The 24,992-nt window shown below is 34.9% G+C and overlaps 1 protein-coding gene across 8 annotated transcripts in view; it reads right to left on the bottom strand.

Annotated features, from left to right (window-relative positions):
- The window catches only part of KHDRBS2 (KH RNA binding domain containing, signal transduction associated 2), a 330,168-nt gene that overhangs the window by 24,770 nt on the left and 280,406 nt on the right, over positions 1–24,992 (bottom strand). For 6 of the 8 annotated variants that reach the window (XR_004306589.1, XR_004306590.1, XR_001554389.2 and 3 more), the window contains 2 exons: positions 8,286–8,459; positions 6,279–6,321 (listed from right to left, as the gene is read on the bottom strand). Coding sequence is in view for 1 of the 8 variants with exons in the window: in XM_015859163.2 (XP_015714649.1) it covers positions 8,362–8,459 (98 nt within the window). In the remaining 7 variants the exon portion in view is untranslated. Of the gene's footprint in view, positions 1–6,278; positions 6,322–6,882; positions 7,011–7,344; positions 8,460–24,992 lie in introns of those variants that run through there. The other 2 variants (XR_004306588.1, XM_015859163.2) reach the window with 2 other exon arrangements.

The raw sequence follows: 24,992 nt of genomic DNA, 5'->3' as shown, positions 1-24,992 counted from the left end.
TCTGCAGGTGCTATTCAATCTTTATAAGAGCTATGCAGTATTGCTAGTGTTACAGTCATAGACAGCCACATTCCTTTCTTTCAAACAAGCACCAGAGTCCTTTAAGAACATAGTCCACAGGGCTCTATAATCCAGTGTAGAGTCTGTTTTAGCTTATATCTGAGAAGAAGTTCAGCAACACTACAATTAAAGACCATGCTACGAAAAAACTCGGGCCTCCTCCAGAAGGTTATTTGTCAGTTCTTACTCTATGAAAATAAAGGGGCAGCTGCCATAAATAGACAAACTTAGTTTCCAATTTGAGATCTGGAATCAATGAGAGTCCCACATAAATATCTTGAACTAAGTATTTTTCTTGTGCATGATAAAAGTAGCACTGGTACAAAAAAAAGTTCATCTTACTGTTGGTATCGTAACACTTCCATTCTTCCTGTGCAGATTTTTTAGCCTGGACTATATAAAGTGGGCTCCTCTAAACCTGTATCTGCCTGCATGGAAGTGAAAGGGGCATTCAGGACAAGTGTCTCTGACAAAGAACTGCAAACACTATTTCACAGTGGCAGCTGCAATTACAAGCAGGAAAACAAAGGGGTCAAAGGTCTACCAGGTCATAGGCTTCTCAGCACTGTGGAAAGATGCAGTATCTTGAACTGCTCTTCCTGAGACAAGGCTATTTCACACCACACGCTAAGCAAGGCAGTGATTGGAATAACTTGGTTCAGTCTTTAGCAGATATGTCTTCTGTTTGAAAATAATTAAATTATACAGATTTAGCTGCAGATCAAACTAAGAAGTTCATATTACATTTCTTGATATCAGCATGGATTTTTAGTGAGTGAAACCTGAATAAGATCAGCAGGATTGAATTATCTGTCGTAATGATACTTTGCTTTACTGGAGTCTATCCTAATATTCTTCCCAGTTGTTCATATTTCTACATCATAAAAATCTAATACATATATTAAAACTTGTATAACATTCAAAATATCATATCGACTAAAGAAGAAAATAAAAAGCCAGTTGGTTTTAATGCTGTGATGATATTAAACTGAAATAACATTATCAGAAAATAGTGATCTTCCATTTGAATGAGAGTGTCCTTAATTATCTTTTCAGCTCTATTTTGGGAAGAAGAAAATGGAAAAGAAGGAATAAAGGAAAAAGAAGCTGTTTGTGGAGGACTTTTCCACTGAATTTTTTAAATCGTTCTACAGGGCTGTCATAATTTCAAGAAGAAATAAAATGAGTTACTAGCTAAGCAATGAATATGTAATAATGAGTGAATACAGAAAATCATGCAATGTCTGTGGTTGACAAGGGACATTAAAGATTTCTTAGTTGCAGCAAATGCAAAACAAACAAACAAAAAACACCCCATAAGCCCAAAGATGCAAATTATGTTGAATTTTGTTCTATTTACTCAGCAAAAGGAAAGAAAATAAACCAGAATGTCATAAGCAAGCAGCTCAGTAGCTCACCGCTCACGTGCCCTGACTTTGTGGTAGTATTGCAGTGGTACTGTAATGCAAGAGTGTATAGCAAAGTTACTAAGTGAGTTAAGTCATGTCATCCAGCTAATACATCCAGTATGACAAGAACAGTGCTAGACACTATGTAGCAGGTATTCTCACACTTTATAATAACACCATATCAAACATTTAATAAGAAGAAACTACCACTTAGCTAAATTGAAAGAGTACAGAAGCAATATGGACAAATAAAAATGTCTTCAAAATTAATTCTACTCTTAATAGACCACTGAAGCATTTCCATTATTCTATTTTCACATTCATATAAATGTTGCTAAAAGATATCAGAAAGTTTTCACCATTTCTATACATATATTGAAAACTTCTTTGGGAACTCACAGGATTTATGAAATCAGCTATGCAACTCCTTTCATTTTCCTTTTGATGTGTGAATGTGTGCCCTATATTGATATAGCACAGGTGTGATCTTCCTCCTACAAAACTTCCCTCTGATGTACAGATGTTTGAAGTTTGAAAATCTTGTTATTCTACGGTAAAACATCCTAAATTTCAAAGATAAATCAATTGCTCTAGAAAATAAAGCATTTGTATATTTCAGTGAGTCCTAAGAGAGCTTCTTACTATGTTTTATATAAGCTAAAAACACAACAAAACAAAACCAACCAACCAAACACCTATCAAAACAAACCTTGAAAGTGGTACACTTTTAGCAGAAATTAATAAATCTGCTTTTATTATGCAAAACTTACTGGAGATTGCTTTCAATTGAGAATGAAAACTTTATTCCAGATGTGCAATATTTAAATTCATAGTAATTTTAAAATGTTCTATTGAGTTACTGAACAAATGGCTTAATGAACCAGAGATCATGAAATCTCAGAAAATGTTTCCTGCAATTGTGCTGGGAAGCAAAGTTCAACTCTAGATTCCATTGCTTTTTGAAGAAATATACCACATACAGCAAGCCTTCAGTAGAAGATATCAGCACGTTCTTGAGCAAAGCTCATCATTTGTCTAACAACCACAAAGATCAGAAAATCTATAGGGAGAATCATTTTCCTTAATGTCTCCAAATGAATGTTAGCATTTTACCTACAGAAACAAAACCAACTTAAAAATAAATAAATAAATAAAATAAAGGCTTAATGGTTTTAAAGGGCATTTAGTCAGGTCTCAATGAGCAATACTAATGATTGGAAAAATGTAATTAGTTAACAACAGAGTGGCAGATGTTGACTGCGTTTGAAACAGTAATTAGTATGAGAAAGTTACCTGTGTACCTTTTCTAACTTCATAGGACAACATAGTAAGATGGGTAACATGAGATATCCTTTTTTAAACTGGGAGTCAATTAGAACCAGGGTTCTAATAACTGCATGGAGGTCACAAAATGCATCTATATTTTTAGTAGAACAGAAAACTTTAGAATACACCAGAATTATTTTTCTGTTTTCAGTATTCAAATATTGTTCTGTTTTCGCTGTGATTATTAGTTTGGGTTGCTTTTGTACTTTGGTTAGTATACTGAAAACAAAGGATTACTTGAACTAGATACTAATATATTCTTCATTCTTTAGATTTACCTTTAATTTCAACCAGGTGCTGTAAATTTGGTAAACAATTTTATTTTTTTTTTAAACAAATTCTGGTAATCTTTTTTTTCTACCTCGATAAAATGCATCTACAGATGAACTATGTCATTGTCGACCCTAAAAATATATATGTTCTGATATATGGTCCTTTCTCATACAAGATGGAGACATTCTATATTTAAGACCCATATGATCTTTTCCCAAATCAACAAAACCTTCCATTCTCAGGTTATTAATTGAAGTTCAAATGGATTACAAAAATTCAGGTTATATTTTGAAAAAAAACAAAGTTTTCCCTTCCCTCCCCCCCACACACAAAAGAAGGGAAATGTACTGAGTATAGAAAAAAATGATGTCCAGTGTTGGCAACCTTATTTAGTCCTTCTGCAAGTCAATACAATACAATATTATAAGTTTTCTAAGACTCTTCTTCCTAATTGGCCCATATTCTTCCTACTCTTGATATTTTCGTGATAAAATGTTAAGACTTTTGCATAATGCACTCATGTATGGTCATTAGATTAATTTTAATGGTAAACTGGTTCCCTTAGTAAATTCCAGAAGCTCATCTCAATCCTGGCCTCAACTAGGATCCCTAGTTACAGCAAGATACAGACTCTTCAAACCTGCAGTTTTTGCAGACCAGGTTTTTCCATCCATTCCTTCGGAGCTATCAATGCCACTATGATTAGTTTTACTCATATACTTTCATTAACAGTGTTACTCAGTTTTGGAAATCAACACACATGCAAGTATAATAGACTAGTTATCCTATATAGCCTTGAAAATTGCTTCCCCTCTCTGGCAAGTGAAGCTGTGCCAGTATGACATATGAAGAGACAAATGCTATCACTATGCCATTCACTCCACTATCTGATCATCATTTCAGCAATGCAGACTGTCAGTTGTATAATGAGACTCCAGAAATCAAGAGTTAAAAAAAAAAAAAAAAAAAAGTTTTAAAATTGGCAGATGGATTCCATTCATTACAACTTTAGCAATATGCACACCATCCATTTATAACACAAAACCCAACTTATTTAGGGCAATAAGCATTGTTACCACCTATTATTTCTTGAAAGAATGGCATTTAAAAAAACTCAACACGTCCACGTACTGAGAATTATAATGCATTAATTTATTTTAAAGATCAAACTGTACTATAGATGGGGTCAACCTGTACAAAAAATACAGGTTTGCTTAAAACATGGTTTTGATACTAAAAGCTATTTTTTCTTCCTCTTACATAGAAAACAATTTGATATCTGAAACCATATTGGTGGGTGATTAGCGTCTTGGAATTAACTGTATCACAAATAAGCTTCTATGTCTTTTGATGTCTGTAAGTTTTCAGGACAGAATTATGGCTGACTTGGTGGAGCTTTTTATGTAAGACCCATAGATGATTGATTATTAGAATAATCAGAATCCCCTCTTACTCTGTCACAAATTAAGAAGAAGAAGATGGACTTTTTATTAAGACGACACTGTTGATTAGCTTTAAAACTTCTCCCAAAATTGATGTGAAATATACCTTGCAGTTAGCACGGAACAGCATGCACAGTAATGGTTAAATTTTCACACTGATTTCCCAAAAGTCAATAGAACAAATATTTGCATAAGAAGCTGCTTTCACTTTCTTATCTCCATTATTTTTATCTTATTAATCTTGTACAGGAATATTTTACAATGCATCATTTTACTCACATATTCTGCATTTTTTTTTTTTTTTCCAATCTACATAAATAATAGTTGTAAAAGTGGACTTTTGAGACAGTAGTGCTGAAGGAGAGTGCCCTGGTGCAAAACACTCTGTACTGTAGTCCACCCACAAGGAGCTTTCATTAGTTACCCTCATGTAAAACCTTGGTGCATCAAAAGTGTGAAATTCATTTTATGCATTTACCCCTGGATCTCAGTTACATCAGGCATGGTAACTCAGTTTTATGTAATCACTCATTTTAGTGAGGCATATGAACTCTTCCTGAAATACAGCAAAATACAATAATCTATTATTAGTTACACCACTATGAAACTGCATTTATAACAGAGGAATGTGTTTTTCCTATCTATAGATATAGATATAACATACAGAGACTGAAGCACATTTGTGTAACTACTTTGAAAGTGTTTAAATGTAGTGGAACACTCAAACTGAAGCAACTGTAGCACGCAGTCACATCACCTTGGCCTGTAATGCAGCTGTGCTACCTAAATCAAACTTGTCAAGGTCTTGAGGCAGCCCATTGGAGAGGAAAATCTATCTTGCTAGACAATGCAACCTGTGCTGATAAGTAACCATTGAATACACTTGATAGCTGAAAATGTTACATCAGCCAGACCCCAAACACAGAAGAGGATGCCAGAGTGATACACATGTTTGGTTTGTGTATTTAATGCAAGGCATCTGTTTTGTTTATTAACTCTTATCTAGCTTAACAATCAGGTGACAGTAAGAAAATCTGAGCATTTTATGTTGTGATTAGGTGGACACTTCTGGGTGAAGTCATCATAGATGATGTTGTATCCAAGATTTTTTTTGTTAGTTTTTTTGTTTTGTGTGTGTGTGTTTCTAACAGTGACATTTGTCCTCAACTGAAAATCTTACAAAAAAATCTGAAGTCTGTGTGTGACAAGGTTATAATAGAAAAAAACACCTTTATCATTAGATATTTGTAACAAAGAAATATAGCAAGTTTTGCCTTGATTCATGTCCTTGCATTGTAAGACTATTACGGAATCTGCCATTCTAAAGTGTAAAAAAGAAATAATAACCAAGCAAAAGAGCAAATATTTCTACAGCTATTTCTGTTGCACAAAGTAATGATAAATATTTGGAGGAGCAACAGGTAAGCTAGTACTGTATTTTTCAGTATCACGTGACTAATTTGCTACCAAAATCCAATTACATTTTTGATAAACATGATTTCTTGTTTTTAGCAGGAGCAGATATACCCTGTTAATATTCACCATCAAAACACTTGAGTACAAGACTGCCACTTGAATGAAAGACATTGTACCTTACAGAAGCAAATGCTTTGATTACCACTATGCCATTGTGCTGTTATGTGAGAAAGCATTGCTGGAAATAACTGTTTTAAAACTCAAGCTGAACATATTTCCATGTGTTAGTACAGAGAAATGCACAGATAAAACACAGAAAAGGAAAAAAACCCTGAGATGTGGCAGAGCTTACCTGAGCCCTTCTCAGCAGATCTGCTGCTTAGATGGCCAGAGCCCTGAAACAGTGAGACAGAATAAACTCAATGTAACCATCACATAGCCTACTGCATTCACTTTAACATGTCAGGTTCAAACGACAGAACATATGCTTCATAAACTATCCAAAGAGTTAGCATGCAACTCTAGCTGCAAGAGACTTTGTTCACAAACTACTTTATTCTCATCAAAAAAGTAAACCAATCACATTGACAAAAAGCCACCGTAAACAAAAAGACTGTATTTAAAGGATTATCAGTTTTGGCATCCCTACCATCAAGTCATCTGTTGTTTTTGTTTGCTTGTTTTGTTTTCATCAAAATTTAGGTTATATATTTGTTGTTAGCAAGAGTTGCATTACTATTATTGCTAATTTTAGTTCTGTTTATTACGTTGAGGGTTATATATTGCAGAATAATTTTGTTGTCACTAGTTAATGTTAATTAGATATTTTAATAGCCTATATACCTATTTGTTATCTTTTGGTAGGTTTACTTTTTTAACTATCAGTAACTTAATAACTGAGAATATTTAACATTACTGTTGCATACTCAAAATTACAGAGTTACTATTAGTGTTACCTGTTTAACGTTTAGTCATCCTTTGAGTCCTGCGACATATTTCCTTAATAATCATCAGCCATCAAGTCTGATAGTCTCAAAAGAAATATCAGCCCTCTAACTGCCTTCAAGGGCGATGATATTTAGCACTGAAAATTACAAATAAAGTTTTTGAAGTTGAATACCAACAATTGGGCAGTGACACTGATGATTTGTTTATCAAGACAAATTGATATATACTACAGAAATGCAGTCAACGCACTCTTCCGAGTGAAAACAAATATGTGAATCTATGCAATGCTTACATGTTGAATGGGATATTTAATGTGCGGGGAAACTCAAAGGTTGAAGAACTAGCATTTAGACAGTCTAACAGTGGTAAGTGGTAATCTTACCTCTTTAAACTCCATTACATTCTCACGAGAGACATGCTAATACAAACAAGTCAATCAGAGTTTGTGTTTAGCAAGATCAAGCTTAGAGGATAGTTTAAAATCCATTTATTGTTCTAAAGCATTTTTTTCCATTAACATGTTATACATTAGTGGATACTAACCATGATTCATGTAACAGTTTAGTTTGTTAACTTTTAAATTATTTAACAACCAGAAGTTATTAATACAACTTTTAAAGTCTTACACAAAAAAATCTTAAAACAAGCTTGGGATCATTTTTGTAATTTTTATATAAAAAACATTTTAGGCATCTCTTGAAAAAGAAATAAAGCAGGCATTTAAAGCTAGAAAACAATTCCAAATTTAGTTTGTTACAAAAGGTTTCAGCTTTATTGACAAATTATGGCAAACATATTTGACAAAATTATGGTTTCCTATTTAGAGAAGCTTACACATGGAACTTTATGTGATTGTTTTTTTTTTTAACAAATACAGGTTAAAACACTGAACAAATTCAGTTAGCTACATACATACAGTAGCTGCTTGTTTTCAACCCCATTAAAACAGCATTTAAAATTAAATTTACAAACTTAATATCGAACATCTTAATCTAAACTAACATATATTAAAAAAGACAGGTTAAAACATCTTATCTACAACTTGATTATTGTATGGCTCAAATGAAAAGAAGGAAAAAAAAAAAAGAATCATATTACAGTCTTTCAGCAACCCTAAACAAAAACTCAGCCTTAGCTAGTATGTAGAGAGACTCAAGATCTGTAACAGGTTCATGCCTTTAAAGTTACACACAGCAATGAATACAACCAACAGAACATTATTTTTGAATGGTTTATAGACAATGCTTGCCAAAGGTTTTTTGTTTATGTTTTTTTTTTTTTTTTTTTTTTTAAGTCTGTGTTATAAAATAATACTAATGCCAATGTCACTCCAATGTTATAGGAAATACAAGTAGTACATAGGATAATAATGAGCAATAATCCCTAGGATAGAAAAGAAATTGACTATTACTTGTCTTGTTGCTGTTTATGCGGAGACCACAGGCTATTAATTGTCTTTGAGATGAGGTCACAGATGAGGTGGACCTTCAATATCTACCATAGGGGTGTTCCCTGTAAGCCCCTCGGGCTGACCTTGGAGGAGGTGCCTTTAGGCTGGAACGGGTTGTGGCCCATTCTTCTTGTGCTAAAAACAGAAAAGAAAAGACATGTTGTGTAAATACCTAAAGCTGAAACACCAAAGTGTTGTCAGCACTAATGGCTGTCAAAATTCACAAGAGTTTTGTCTGAAAGCTTTAAAAAAGCAAGATGACAAATGTCATCCAATTCTTTATTCTTCCAAAAACAGAAACAAAGCTAAGCCTATGGAAAATTTAACTTCTACTAACAGCGTTGTAGCTGTCTTAGGATGGAAAAGCTCTTAGTCCTTTACTCTCAGTGGAGAATGAATATCAATTGTGGTGGCAGTAAAGACAGCTCAGGAAAACGTCACTGTACCAGTCTGCCAGCTCAAAATTTGAGTTTCTAGCGTATAAGCTGAAGTACCCACGTGAAAGACATTAAACGCAACTAGTATGCTGATAAAATGAAGACTGAAATAATAAAAAATAACTAAAATACATTCAATTTTTACTTCCATTTGAGACTGTGAGAAAGAAGAAATTGATGGAAGAAAAATAAGATACAGGAAGGAAGCTGCAACGTTCAGAAAATTATTTTTTGCACTACACTTTTTACATTTCATTATCATTAGCATAGTTTAATTTGCAGGAATGAAATGTGCCCCAAAAGAAGTGTGCAAAAATGCAGAGTGCATTTTGAGTGTAAGGAGTCAGTATGGCCATTAGAGCATGGATTAGATCCAGCAGCACACGCATATTTGATATTAATGTGATGCAAATATGGTAAATTGTGAACAGGCTTAAATGCAGGCTGGAGAGGACATCTATTATAGTCTTTTATCTTGATATGCTTCTCTGGGTACAGGTTACTGGCCCACTAACTTCCTACTCACCAATTCTCCTTCACCAAAATCACAGTTCTCAAACACAATAGGTAAATTTGCATCTCTGATCACATCACTTATGTCAAAGAGGGCTTAAAGCTTTGTGGTACAGATTTCTCCCCTGTTTTGGTTTAGGAGAATCAACTATTAGTAACACACAAGATATTCTTCCAGTGTAAATGACATATCTAACTATCCCCCTATTTTTTAAATTCTACCTTAAAAAAGGAATAAAAATATGGTTGATGCTAAGAAAGAAAATTTATTCCCCCTGGCTATCCGACTTCAAAGTTTGAAAGTTAACAGTGCATATTTTAAAAACTTTAATACTTAACAACTTTTAATATTTTCATAATTCTCCCTGAATAACACATGAAATTAATCATACATTTACATACATCATATATTCATTTTCATTTAGCAGGATAAACAATGGTATCCCCCTAAGAAAACAGATTATCTGTTATTTTCTTATATAATTTGAGTATCTCATCTTGCTACAAGACCTACAGCCATAACAAATGTCCCATATCCCAAAGACTCCAGGAATGAGCAGAAGTAACAGAAAAAAGTTTGGCTGAATTGAAGCTTTTAATTAATAAGTCTGTTAGTTTTTAACAGACATACTTTTATTGCTGGTATTATTTTGATTTATTTTTATTTTTTCCTAATCAATCACTGCTGACAATCAGTAAGAAAATAATTAGCTGACTCAGGACTGAATGGTTTAAACAGGTATCAAAAACAGCTTTTGAAAAACAAAGCAAAACAAACAAACAAAAAAAAAACAAAAAGGAAAAAATGCTATGAAAACAGAAAAATGGAATTATGAAACATAAATATACTGAAGATTCTGTATGCTATTCCTTCTCTAGAATATATATTCTCTGTACCTACATTTCTTTATCTCACTATACTGGGGTCTGAAAAGGAAGCATGCATGGTGGAGAGGGGACATAATACCACCTGCAGAGCTAAGGATGCAAACATACGGAACAAGAAGCACTTCTGCTGTATATTTTTGGTGCATTCCATTTATTTTCTTTTTCTTTGAAATTCTCAGAATATTTTCTTGTTGAATATGGGGAAGAGGTTTATGGTCACACAAAACTAAAGTTTACTGGGGAAAGCTATTGCCTGGAGGGCTAAAGAAGTGGCAGCCAATATGATTTAGTTCCAAATCCTCAGATTTCTCATTCCTACAGGGAATGACTTTCCATACAGTAAATTTAAAAATCCTGCCTCTGCAGTATGTTTCATTACACCCTTTAAAAATGGCATTTTGCTGTAGAAGTGCTGCAGGTTCAATTACCCTTTCCTGAAGTGTCACTGAATTTGCTGAGAAGCCTTGGGGAGAAGTAAGGTTTAGATAAAATACAAGCGGCTTTATTTATATAAATGAAAATGACTGAAGCAGTAAAAATACTAACATTACAACACAAAGACAAAAAAAATCTTTGGTCCCTTAGAGTTTCCTCCCCTACCTTTAAAGTAAAGCACCTTCATATAAAGGAGAAATTTACAGTCTTTCTGCCAATGCTCATATATTAAAAAAAACCCAACAACTTAATATTACCCATTGAACAAAGCTGCTTTTCCTTGACTAATAGTGTTCTTAGAGAAAACTGCTACTGTGTCTGTTTGAGTTCTTGATACAGAGCTGGGACAGAAACTCTGATTTGTGATCCAAGTCCCTTATGTTCTTTATGCCAGCAACATGATGACCCAATTTACAACTTTCACAAGGAAAGACAATGGTCACAACTATTGATACCTATTTGGTAACACCATCATCAAAACATGAAAAGAAGGTTTATGTATAATGTCTTATACATAAAAAGAAGGTTTGGGATTAGAGCCTTTAACTGGGAAAACACTGGTCTCTACCACTCATGTGCAGTAAAGGATTATGTATTTATTGTGCGTGAAGGCAGATAAAATGGAACGCTATTCTGAACCACACGATCCCAGTGAACAACAAGATACAGCCACTTCAGTAATTAAACCAGATAATGAGTGCTTTTTTTTTCTTTCTTAAAAAGACATACAATCAGAAATAATATATCCAAATGCTATTTCTGTGATTGCAAAATTGCCGTTTCACATCTCAATTCCAGTATGCCATGATAACCTGTATTCTTTCCGTATCCTGAAAAATGTGGTTTACTGAGAATTGAATGCTCTAACTTCAGGAAAAGCATGCAAGGATCAAAGCCATATAGCCATTTACCTCAGCTGTCACACACGTATCTGGACAGTTCTTTATCTTTCAACACAGGAAATCAGAAAGATCCTTCAGCCACTTTGGTTCATAATGCTTGAAAATGAGCTTCTACTTGTTTTCTTTTATTGCATGCAAGACAGGCTAGCACTAATTCCTGATTCCTAACCACGCTCATCTCCTAGACCGTAGTTCTCTGGCTGTTGTCTACATGCAGCTTTAAATACTGGCTGTATTTTCATATACAATGTAAATGAGCACTTAATATGCAGCAAAAACAGAGTGAACAACAAAATTAGTTTCTTGGTAGAATTTCTTTCTTATTTCTTCAGGTGGTAGTTTTGCATTTGCCATTTAGGAAGGAAATAATAGAAAAGTATTCAAGTCTCTTATCAGGAGAATACACTGCACCTAGTCTTGTGGGTGTTAAATATACATATTAAGGACAGAGCATTTGTACAACGGTAATAGCGTAATCTTAAATGCCACAGCCGATAAAATTAGTTCTATACTTGCCACAGATACCCGACAATCAGCTGGAAGTATCAATGAGACAGGAAGGGAATATACAGAGCTATTTTATGCACGTTACTGACAAAATCAAGATCCTCTGCCATGGGAAACCATACAGATTGTGCAGGTGACATGAAAAGATTGAACTGCTAATTGTGACCATATTCAGTGTAATACAGTTTTTAAAAACATTGCAACCATGCTGGATCACCTATCTATATGCAACCATACACTTGATCACCTATCCTTCCATTTAGAATTATCACTTAAATTCCTGGCCTCATTTTCTTTTCTCTTCTGACCCATTCTTTTCTTATATTTTATGGGAACACGTTCCTGATTCTGCAGTGGTCAGTTATTTGTATTAATGCTCCTTCCCAGCAGTTAAGTAGTTTTGGAGCCTCCAGAATTACTGCATCATTGCAAAATAGCTCGATGAAAACCCTGCACCTCTACTGCCAAGTTTGCAATAAAAATGCAGAAATAGCATTTGATTTTAATACTTGCCAAGTTTGGTGGACTAGACAGAGATGACAGTTTGATATGCGCAGAAGATGAAGGATATCACTTTTCAGGAATCCATAATATGAAATATTTTTGCTGCCTACTTTTTCAATAGAAAAATAATTTTAAACTATCTTCATATTATTTTAAGAAAAATGAACTTATCTTGTAGCATGTTTTTGAAGACTGCAGTGAAAAAACAGATAGAATTGTTGGATTTCTTCAGTATGCACTTCTGAATGCTAGTGTTCTCAAAGACTCCTTGAAGAGTGTATAGAGCTGGAATGGTCCAGCCAAAAAGTGAACCCAATTCTCATGGTCTCCTTTGGAGTGTATCTGGTTCTGCTGCTCACTGAAAAATGAGATTACCAGAACATGGGGAACGCAACTAAGGGAAGCAGCAGCCTTGCTAACTCCTAGAAAGTAGTTTCCTCTTAATCATGGCTTCCAAGTTCCCATCAGTGTTGGATGCAGTGATCCCAGAAATCAGTTAGACAGTTTTTGCTATTGTGCAGTTTACTATACTGTGCAAGATAAGACCCAATCTGCAATTTCCTTATAGAAAAAATTAAAATAAAGAGAATGCAGTATCTAGTTATTATTATATGTGTTAAAAAGAAGGTAGGCAAAAATATAAAGTAAGTAACAGCACAGTAGAATAATGACTGTGACTTCTTTTCACCTACGTTTTCATATATTTGTATTTTACACCTTTTGCATGAGATATCATAGATATCATATCACTTATTTGAAAGGAACAAATTTCTACTCAGCAGCATACATTCAGAGGTGATTCTTGCTCCAGCCTCCAGATCTAGGATGTTGATGAAATGCCACAGTCTCCTTTGAGAAAGAGTACACTAGTCAGGAGGGTGAGAGGGTAAATTTGCATAGTGTTTTGTATTATTCTATTATTATAAATGAATCCACTATATGCCCTTCAGAAAAAAATATGTCTTGAAATCTGGGTATAATATACTAAAAAAATTGAATAAATCAGGAAAGGAGATCCTGGGGAATGAAAATGTACAAACACATGCAATTAAGAAAAAAAGGCTCAAAATATATCATGAATCAGACAACTTGCTGGCAGGAACAGTGAAGCCTGGTCTTTGAAAGTCTGCGTCAAAATAGTAAAAGTAAAGAGAACCTGAATGTATCTGATCTAAATAAAGCGATATGTCAATGAAATGGAAACTGACAGTTTGAATGAAAAGTAGGTAATAGCTGTAGATTGGGAGCAAGAAAGGTAATCAGGAGAATTGCTACTGAGCCTGTGAATTGTCACAACCAAAAGGTGAAGGCACATGTAGAGAGGTCATCATGTTTTAACACTGATTCCTTTTTCTGCTCATTTGCCAGCAATGAAACGCTTTGGAATCTGACCTCTTCATCCCCTTAAGTCATGTCAAGCCTGCTTCCGGTACTTATGCTCTGGAGGGCTCCTCTAATCATCTCTCTTTTTCTGCAGTCACTGCTACCATTAGTGGTCAACCTGCCCCCCAGAAACACAGCAAACATAAATTGAAAAGATGAGTAAAGGTGCACAAATGCATTTTTTTGCCCTCACTCATAGCAAGAGAAGAGCGAAAGCATAAAGACAGGATACTTAAAATGCCAGTTATAAAGAAGCTTGTAAAGTTTCAAAGAAAGATGCATAGAGCAAGCAATGAGAAGTGGAACTGTGACAGAGATGAACTAGAGAGCAGACCTAGAAAGCATGTCAGAGAACAGGGAAAAATGCATTTCATTTCATTAGTAACCAAAACCAAATTCAAGCAGGTAGCTTAATTACAGACGTTCAAGGTCTAGTTTGTCCAAGAATTTTTTGTTATCATCAACTTCGTCATCTCTCAGATATTTTCTTTTTCATTAAGAATGTAATGCTGTGCACTTCATTTTCAGGAACTGAAAGTATAAATTATGGGTGTCATGATGGAAACATGAGAGCATATAGCTAAAGAATCTGGGTGTGCAAGGCATGAGGATTACGTTAGGTATGATGATAAATGTCATCATAGTCAATTAATTTTTTGGTGACCACTTTTACAGGAAGCATGAAGTCATGGACACAATCCTTTAAATTGCACTGTGCTTTCAGTTGGCTGCATACTCCCCATGAATCAAGATTTCAGACTCATAAGTAGGAAACATCACAGGTAATCAGCTCCTTTGGTTTATGATTGAAATATTCTAGCACTGCTTTTTACAAGTCAAGTGGACTCTTAGTTCCTGTGTTGAGTTATACAAGTAGTTTCATCATCTATTATGACATCATTGATACATTAGCTGAAACTCTTTGCAGATTGTTGTATGCCAAACTGCTATTAGGTACTCAGATCATTTGATCACAGTTAAACTTCAGTCTAAAGTAGGTTATATTTTCCAATCTTACTGTTCTACCTGTGCAGTGTTGATAGAGCACATTAAAATTCACAGCAATCCACCTACTGCAGAATTCTGCCCTGAACAATCACAGTCATCATATGCTTTAATGACTGCTAGCTAAAGACTGCAATAAGGCACATATTTAGAGAACTCCTCTTCAGTCAGTATTCTGTACCCTTATCGTGGAATTTGACATCACTGAATAAAACTCAAATGCAAAGAAAGAAATAATGCAAGTAATTAAGAACATACATGTTTTAAAATTAAAAATAATACATTAACAGCATCTGATTTGCTTACAAATAAGTTATTTCCTGAAAACTTCAACATTTATATTCATTTCTTATTTCCTGTAATTACAAAGACCTAATCTGATTATTACCCACACTTTCAAGGCACAATTTTATTAATCTGCAGTCAATTATTTTATCTCTATCCCTCCACCTGTCCAAAAAAGAGCTATTTTTCTTAGACAGTTAAGATGTATACAACAATCACGACAGCGCTTTACTGTGATTTTCCATATAGCCTTAAATGTAACTAGAAACACAGTCATTGCTTTTAATTCAAAACAAAATATATATTTTTTTTCTTTTTCTTTTTTTTTTTTCCCCCCATAAAATGAAATTTTCTTATTATCTCTACAAGGTCACTATACACCATACACTTGGGAAAAGAAAGATGGAGATGTACGAGAAATTCAGGAATCACAATTTCTAGCTCTTCTCCTTATTTGCTGAGTGACCTTGGATAATTTTTTTGTATCATATATATATTTTGTATAGTTTCCTCACTGTTAAAATGAGACAAGAATATCTACCTCCCTGGGGTCTTCTGAGACGTAATTAATAGCCTGAATGGTAAGAGGAAAGTACTTTAGATGTACTTAGCAGAACATCCAATGGAAATGAGACAGTTATCCTTGAAATGAGACCACTAGAAACACAAAATAAGTTCTTTAATAACTTCTTTGGATAATTCAAGTTGTACTGACTTTCTACTAAACCTCAAAACTTTCTCCTCCTTGAAAGGATGGCTGGAGGCAGAGTGCTAAGCAATATTTGCAAACTTTGCTCTACTGAGAGTGATGCTTACTACTATTGACAAAGCAGTATTTAATCCTGTGTATCCATTCAGAAAAGACAGTGTGTCTACTCTTGTAGCCTGACTGGACAAGTATATTCTATTTTAGAAAAAACTAACAAGATCAGGCTTTGATTATTATTATTATTTTTTTAAATGACAGCGTATACAAACATAGTTACTCATATTATTTTAATCTTCTACCTATGTGAAAAGACTGCAACATACACAGGACTTTCAGAACTTGCTGCCCATGCATTTACAGTTTCAAGCAAAGAATAACTGGAGCTGCTAGCTTTCAAATAAGAAAACTCTTCCTTCACTATTCGAAATCATAAAACGGCTTAGGTTGGAAGTGACCTCAAGGATCATTGAATTCCAACCCTCTTTGTTTGAAACATAAGCTCAAAATCATTATGTTTACTTACATAAATATCACTTGTTCTACTATACATAGACACTAGTCTACAGATGTATTATTTATGGCTCAAAAACTTGAAATGCTAGGAAACTCTGGTTTAACTCTCTATTTTGCAAACTTAAACATTTCAAAGAGCTGCTCTTGCTGTGCTTGACTCTACATTTCCGTCAGAGAGGCTAGCAAATTATATCACATAGGTCCTCCAAATTTAACACGTGCTGTGATCTGTCCTGGCTTAAACTGGTAATGAAGAAGCCATGTGACTGCACTGGAGTAGATGAAATGACTACTGTACTATAAGCAACATCAGCATAATGAGCAGCAGTGTTCAGAGGATGATTTCTTACAGGGCTTCATACACTTTCACATTGAACATCTGTTTTGCAAAGAACCACACTGAAGTACACAAGTAATTGTTCTGGGAAATGCAGTGTAGGGAGGAGACATTATAGTTTCTCTAAGTATAAGTATGACACTACGAAGAGCATTCAATTTTCCTCCTATTTTCAGTAGTAATTAATATTTAATTACACTACGGTGATTGAGCATGAAGTGTGTGGTGATATTCCAGGATTACATAGATGATAATCACTGTGGGGAACACCAGTATAACACAATTTTCTGTGTAGGTTCTCCAGATCAACAGCTTCCATGGTGAGAGTAGAATTATTGCACAGAATACTACTAGTCGTTTTACATGATTTACTCATTCTGACATATAGAAATTATTCTTAATTCAGGAATAATAAGGCAACAGGTTTCTACAAATTAGGAGCAGTCCTTTCTTGTGCTAGATGCATTTTTTTTTTTTGTTTGCAGTACAGCAGCAAAATTATTGAAGTACTAAATTTTTAGCGTATACAGCCAGTTAAGAGAATGTGACAGATTTAAATACAGAACATTCTAAAGAATTATAACTTAATTAAAACAGTGATTTGACAAGACAGAATTAACTTCAGTATCATCCCCACAATAGCCATCACTGCTGAATTTAAAATGTGCTTGTCTTATTGCAGACTTTCAAAATCCCATTCTTATGAAAATAATACATCTCATTTGAGGGAACAGATACTACTGAGGACACAGCTAAGGTTATTCCTCCAGTAAGAGATTTGATAGAAACTTGCAGGAAATTGAGGAAATGTTTTTGACAGTTCCTTCTGTCCCACTGAGGTACACAGGACCCTTGATACCCTGGTTAGTACAGGAATGACTGAAACAGAAAATCACCATGAGAGAAACATAAAAGTCAGGTCCAGTAAAGAAGAGAGCAAGCAGCCTTGTTTTAAAACTTATCTTATACATGTATAGCTACTCAAGGCTGAGACATTTCAAGATCCAGACAGAAAATAAGTTTTCTTTGGTAAGTTACCAACGATAGTACATATCAGATACCCAACACAAATGCTCAAATTATATAAGGCAAATAACCTGCCAAAATTAGTAAAGCTTTATCAATTAGTGTTAACAAAGACCTTGCTTGTAATCACAAGCTACATGAAGTCAAACACCCTCATGAGAAGAATCAAATGTATGCTTCTTAAACTTAGGTATCAGTTTCTACCTTATAGGAGCTCTTGTTTTCCAGAGTTTGAAGGCTTAAACATGCTTATGGGGGGTGGGGGAGAAAAACCAACCAACCAACAAACAAAAAAACAAATAAAAAACCAACAACAAACAAAAAAAGGAAAGCCTTACCAAGCTATTGAATATTAGTACTGTTGGTCATAGGAAGGGGTACAACTACTCCTAACAGCTACTTTTTCTAATACTAGGCAAAGTATCACTGTGGAAGACAAATAATCACGCATAGGAAAAAAAAAAGTTGCCTCACACAACTGGTGATGGAGGTCTTCAGCTTGTGGAATACACCTCCCCAGAAAGTAACAGCCATCAAGGACACAATCTCCTTTTGGAGGACTGGCCCTCAAATGAACTTAGGGAGGGGTGGACCCTGGGTCCAAGTGGGTAGAATTGCTTGCACCTGTTCTTCCTGGGTCAGCTACTCTCCTCAGCAAGTGCTCAATCATCAGTTCTGGCTGTGAAATAACAGCTCCCCTACAAGGAACAATGACCTACAATATCAATGTCATTATCAGAAAGCAGGACAGAACTTGGACATCACAACTGAATAAATTTCTTATTTTCTCCCGCAGAGCAATTTCTAAGAAGTGGTTTTCCAAAATTCACAAAATCCTTTTTCAGCATACACTGCAGAGCATCTTAATCTGCTTTTTTTGTTTGTTTGTTTTTTGTTACTGCCACAAAGTAAACAATTTAGTATACATTTCTTACAAGAATTATAGTTGAGTTTCTCTGTGAAATGAGAATGCTTGATTTTGTAACTGAGTATTATACTTTATGACTCAAATAGTAACATCCCTTCAACTAACCTATTTTTCTATCAGAATTCCTGAAGTTTGAACTCTGCATACTCTCTTCCCAAAATTTTATAACTACATAAATGAATTACTAGGTAATATGCTCTTCAGAAATAAGAAACTCACAATATTAACATGTAAGATCATAAAAAATTAGTGCAACATCAATGTACTTCTAAAATTATTATTATTCCTATGTAACCCTATGAAGAATTTGTTAATAAAGTACTGTTTGTGCAGAGCACTACTTAGTAAACTAATTGACATTGCAACTGCTAAGCTCTCATTGAATGACTGGCAGAGAATTATTTGTGAAATAGTCAGTTAAATCATTGTAGCAGCATTATAAAACTTAAATGGTTGGTGTATTACATTAAAAGGAATTACACTGAACAGTTACATTCTCCAATTTTAATTAAAGATGGAATTATCCTACAACTGAATACCAGTTGTTTCTAAGTGAGTACTTAATGCTAAATTGGGATACAATATACACTACAAAATGTAATTAGAGAAAATGAACACTTTCTTTAAAAAAAGAGAAAAAAAAGAATAAATGACAGTAAATAAAATGATCAAAATAGATTTTTTTTCTCCAATTCCTTTGCTGTATCCAGAGTACCTTTGTCACCTATCATTAAATGAATCCAAATGTAAGGGTTATCCTAATATTGATGAATCCAGTGAGACATTTAACCATCCTGAAAATTGTAAAGGATACAAAATCATTTTCATGAAATGAACAGTTTCTGAAATGCAAAAATATCTCATTTTACTTTTGGTCAATGGAATATTCTTCAATTCAAGGTCAAAATGATCAAATAACCCTTCTGTTCTACTTATTTATTCATTCATTTATTTATTCGGGATACATCTAATTTGCACTTAAACATACTGAAAAATCAGAATGTTTTGGGTGGGGCTTTTTCATTCTTTTTTCTTTATCAGGCATCAGAATGAATTGTGAGAAAGGAATCCTGAGTGGGGGTAAAAATAAATGAAAGACATTGTGAAGGGGGTTTCTTTACAATACAAGAAATGTATTTGGAGGTATGATCAGAAGTCACTTTGAGTCAGTTTTAAAACCACCAAGAGGGAGTAAATTTTCAGGCACAGTAATTACAGTGTAGAACATAGCCCAGTGAATTTCCGTGGATGCAAATATACAGTAAAAAACCCCAAACAATTAAACTAAGAAGTAGGAGTGAATGAATCTATAAAATACAGTGATGTGACAAATCTTGGGCCCAGGGAGTGCCTCGCATTGCAAGAAGTAGGGAAGGTTTGGAAGGCACAGGCAGCAGTACCACTTCACTGCTGTCCCCTTCTTCCTTTTCATTTTTTGGGGGGTCATTTTTAAGGAAAAGCACTTGGGACTGATGGATTTTTGAGCTTGCAGAATTTCATTTCTAATATTTGTAGATTTTTTTTTTTTTTAAACCTATGTCTTTTTGCCCGGACTAATTTTTACGATTCACAAACATTCCTGAACTTATTTTTTGATGAAGAGAGTAACTACTAAAATAATGTCTTCTCACTGCATGGCAGCACATGCAGTCAGCAGCTTTGCAATGTTTTGCAGTATAGGAACAGAAATGTGAGTGGAGTCCACTTATCCCTTTACTCTTTGTACAGGAGACAAAATACAAATTAACCTTCTTAAGTCTTTCCTAAGGCCTTTGGGAGATGGTGCTCTTCTAGTATAAGTGTGCTGGTTAAAGATGTTACAGACTTCAGCCCTCTCAACCTCTTCCTAAGGTTCTTTTGCTGCTCTTTTGGTGGGAGCAGCAGGGGGGTATGTATCCCTCAGATACTGAGGTTTGTGACCTTGCAGAAGAACATAAATCTATGCCATTTTCAGCTAATACGCAAGGCACTACATGTACCAGGTTGTGACCTACAGCATCTGACAATGGGCAAACTCTTCCTTTCTTCCCCCCTCAATCTGGCAGTGTCACCCTTTGGGAGAAGAGGTAGGAGCATCTCCAGCCATCTGTAGCAGAAACTACAAGAGCTCTTCTACCACAGCCCCAGCCTTAGGAAGAAGCAAAGCAGAAACTAAATCTGAAAAACAACACCTTGAAGTGCTCTGGTAAGTTCAAGGCAGAAACGGCATTCAGAGGAAACAACCATGAGGCAGAACAAATGTAATTAATATACCTTAAAGATATTGGATGTGCCTTGCTAACACATTCATACTGCCTCCTTTACCTTTCTAAAGTGGGCTAACAAGCAGCACAACACTTCTATCAGGAATGCTGATTTCTCTAAAAAACAGGGAAAATGAGAAAGAAATGAGAACGAAAAAAGGCTTTTCCTTTGGATTATTTCTGTCCAGTGATTTAAATATGTTTTTTTGGACATGGGCATGGTGCTACATATGGACAGCAAGGATTCTCATTTACCAAGTTTTAGTTACATGTTTTATGCTGATCCATCCATAAGATGATACATTAAATTTATGTTGTCACTAGGTACTCCTCAAATGACAACAGTGCCAGAAGTGAAAACACAAAATTATGAATTTATAAGAACAGTGAATACAACCTTTATTTCATAAACTTATCTAATTTCACACCTTCTGTTCTAAAACATAACCGTCATTATGAAGTTAAAACAACACTGGCACCTTAGTTTAGACTCCTGAATTTAAATAAATGTCTGCAAATATCAAGACCTTCGTCAAGATAAGTATCACCAATGCTTACTGAGTGTAATTAGAGGTGAAGTTACGTTATGTTTCTGAAAATTGTACAGTAGCTAGAACAACTGGACTTTTAGCTTTTAAACTACTGTATGAGGACATTTGTCACCACTATCATAAAGCCTGTAAGGCCTAGAGCCCCCACAATATTTTGTGCACATATCCCAAATTTATGTTCCTAAGCCTGAAACAGTGATCTTCAAAATTCTCTAGTTGTAACTGCATAATTGGAACCCACTGAAAATTTGTAGGAAGTATATAACTCTGTAATAGAATATTCTCAGTTGCTCCATTGCTGCTGCAGGGAATGATTTTGAATCCTTCTGAGACTGGGTGGCAAGCATATAAAATCACAGTAAAGACTTCAAGTATTTAACTGCATGAGAGAATCTCTGCTATGTATTTTTATTCAGAGAATGTGCCTATTTCAGGAGGAATAGTGGGATTTTACTCAACTACCTCAGAAATGTCTTTGCTATTGTCCTGGGAGATTTCCTGGTTGGATTTGGAGGGGATCTAATTCTCAGGAACCACTATATCAGAAAGTGAACAAGGAGTTCAAGGCAATTAACTCAAGGTGTGAATTCTACAGTGGGAAATAGTATGTGAGCACTTGTCTTGCCTACCCTCAGATAACTTATGCTCTTTCATTTTTGTTACTTATACTCAGAAAGCTGAACTTTGAGACTGACATGACTTGCAGATGAGCTCTGCTCTGATACTCAAGTGTGATATTTTCATCTTTGCACGGACATCTCATAAGTTCATAAATATGAACAACTTCTGAGAAAACCGATAATGCAGACAATTGGACCTTGCCAACTTTTTAAAAGATGCTCAGAGGAGACCATGAAAAAACAGGAACAACAACAAGAACAATAACAAAGCCCAACAAAACCAACAGCTAAGATTCCCCAGGAACCCAGATAGAAAGAAAAGTTACAGGAGACAGCTTGTACAGGAGTACCACAGTGCTTTATAACACTTAACAAAATACAGACAGATCTGTATGACCCTTAATGGCAGATGTGTTTGTATCATAAGAATGGTATTTAGAGAATCTACTTCATGAAAAGAATAAAAGAAAACATTTTTGGCTTGAGAACAAGACCAAGAATAAGGTTTACAGGATTGAGAATTGTCCTCTCTAAAGTTAAGTTGGAATCAGAGGATGCACAGAAGAAAGAAAAGAACTGACAACCTTTAAATTTTTTATGATAGGACAGGATAAAGGTGAAAGGGCAAGAAGTGTCAAGGAAACATCTAAGTGATATCAACAAGAAAACAGGCTCTAAGTTTGTGCACCAACTATGTGTGTTTTTTCTCAGAGTTTTGGGGAATTCTGAACTACAGAGGTGTGACTGAATGAATTGTGAAGATGGGATATAGTCTGGTGGAAGATAAAACAAGGTCTGAAAATGAAATGCTTATTTGTTGAGTGGGAGGCAGTGAAAAGAAACAGGTACAGAGAGAACATCAAAATTTGTTCATAGAGAACAAGCAGCAGAGAGAACCTTCAGAATTCAGAAAATGAGAAAGTATAAATTCTATAGCTGCATATATTTTCAATTACCTCTTCAGATAAAGAGTTGAAACTTTGCATTGCAGAAAGTCCACATACAGATTTCCACAGCATGGAGTTAACAAATTTATTAATCTGTTAAAGTGATGCAACAGAAGCACAAACACTTGCATGTAAATCTGTTTCTGATTTCATAAAGTAGAAAAACTGCAATTTGGAATATTACTCTGCTGTTACATTTATGGTAGGTTATTGGCAAAATTATTCCAGAATATTGTAGTTGAATGCCAGCTGAGAATGTAGTTAACGCAAAACTGTACATCCACAGTTATCAACTATATAATTTGAAACAAATCTAGCAAAGCAAACCTGGATATTATGAGTTTGTTTCAGCTGCATAATGAAAAAAAAAAAAAAAAAAAAAGCTTCATGCAGAGCATAAATTTAGTCATGATCATACTTCTTGAACACTTTGTAAGCCTCAGCTAATTAGTCCTCTCCAAACACCTGCTGGGAAAACAAGTGATATTCTTCTAGTTTTACAAATGAGGGATTGGAGGAAGAATGACATTACTTTAAATGGCTTGCCCAAATGTACAGAGAATTAGTATGAAGGAGCCTAGTTAAAAATTTAACAGTGGGTAATTCCTACTGTTGAGCTCAAATTGAGCTTTTCTGCACTGCCCAAAACCTTAGCAATGCATCTGGGAGGGGGGATGTAGAGGGAAGCCAGGAAAGGCTGGAAAGGTCTTTCACTGTAGGTATTAAATAACTATATATAAATTGCTATTAAAACAAAGTTTAACTGAAGCATAAACGTATGCATGGGTAAGTTATTATTATTACTTTCTTAGCACTGGAAATGTGCTTGACTGCACACTGTGTTATGCAAATCTATGACAAATACTGGTTATACAAAAAAGAAGTTATTTCTGATTATGCGATGCAATCATTTCGACAGTATCTCAGGAGTGTCTCATGATTGCTGTACAAATAGAAAGGAAACTGCAACTTTATATTAAGGTGAAATTTGTTCCACAGCTGCATAAATAATATTATTTTTTCAAGCAGCAAACCTTATATAACCCCTTAATGTCATGTCTACTTGCAGCGCCATTTCCTGCATCTCTTGTTTTCATAATGCTCTGGAAGCTACCATGTAAACTTCCAGTACTTTATTAGTAACGGTAAATCAAGCATGATAGCTATGTTGAATGCTCCAGGGTCAGTTTCTAAGATGACAACAGTAAGCAGTGCTCTCTTATTTCAGTGAAAATGTCACACAATACACTGTGTCATCTGATGGTAAAAGGTGCTGAAAATAATTTGATTAAAAAAGGTGAAATAGATTATTATTAGTCATCAAAACACACCATTAACATAAGAAAACAGATCTAGGAAACGAGCTGTTCACATTGGAGTGATACTATCTTTTTGTGTCATGCCTTCTGTCCCTTTGGAAAAGGCTTATGGCAGCTCAAACAGACTTAGTGTGTAGAGGTGTGAAGAGCATGATGCTCCCTCTGTCACTGCTGCCTCGTGCAGCCCAAGGATATGACCCTGCCTCTTGGTGCAGGGAGGGCTCATTGGGGTCTTCTTTCTCTTTGACAATGTTTATATTTCAAAATCTTTCAAAAAATTGCTCGTTGAAGTGAAGCGTGTGACAGTAATAGGTATACAGGATTATTCACACACCAAGCAGACGAAAGCCGAACACTGTGAAATATATTCAGGCACTGAGCAGAAACTTCACTGTTGCTGTTTAAGCTGATCTATGACTGCGATTAATTTGCTTTGTAATTTTGATCAAAATGAATCTGTCCAATTTTCTGGTCCTTCTTCAGTAAGTCAAAGCTCACTTCAATGTTACACAAATCCATTTAGATTTGGCCTTTGTAGAAGCTGAGAGAGAAAGAAAACTAGGTGGAAGAAATTTCTGAGTTGCCAGTGACAGATTCTTCTTTGGATTTCACACTT

Source organism: Coturnix japonica, chromosome 3 (genome assembly GCF_001577835.2).
Source record: "Coturnix japonica isolate 7356 chromosome 3, Coturnix japonica 2.1, whole genome shotgun sequence".
Taxonomy (NCBI): domain Eukaryota; kingdom Metazoa; phylum Chordata; class Aves; order Galliformes; family Phasianidae; genus Coturnix; species Coturnix japonica.
Note: the sequence above shows the minus strand (reverse complement) of the source record. Positions and strands in the feature narration are given on the sequence as shown.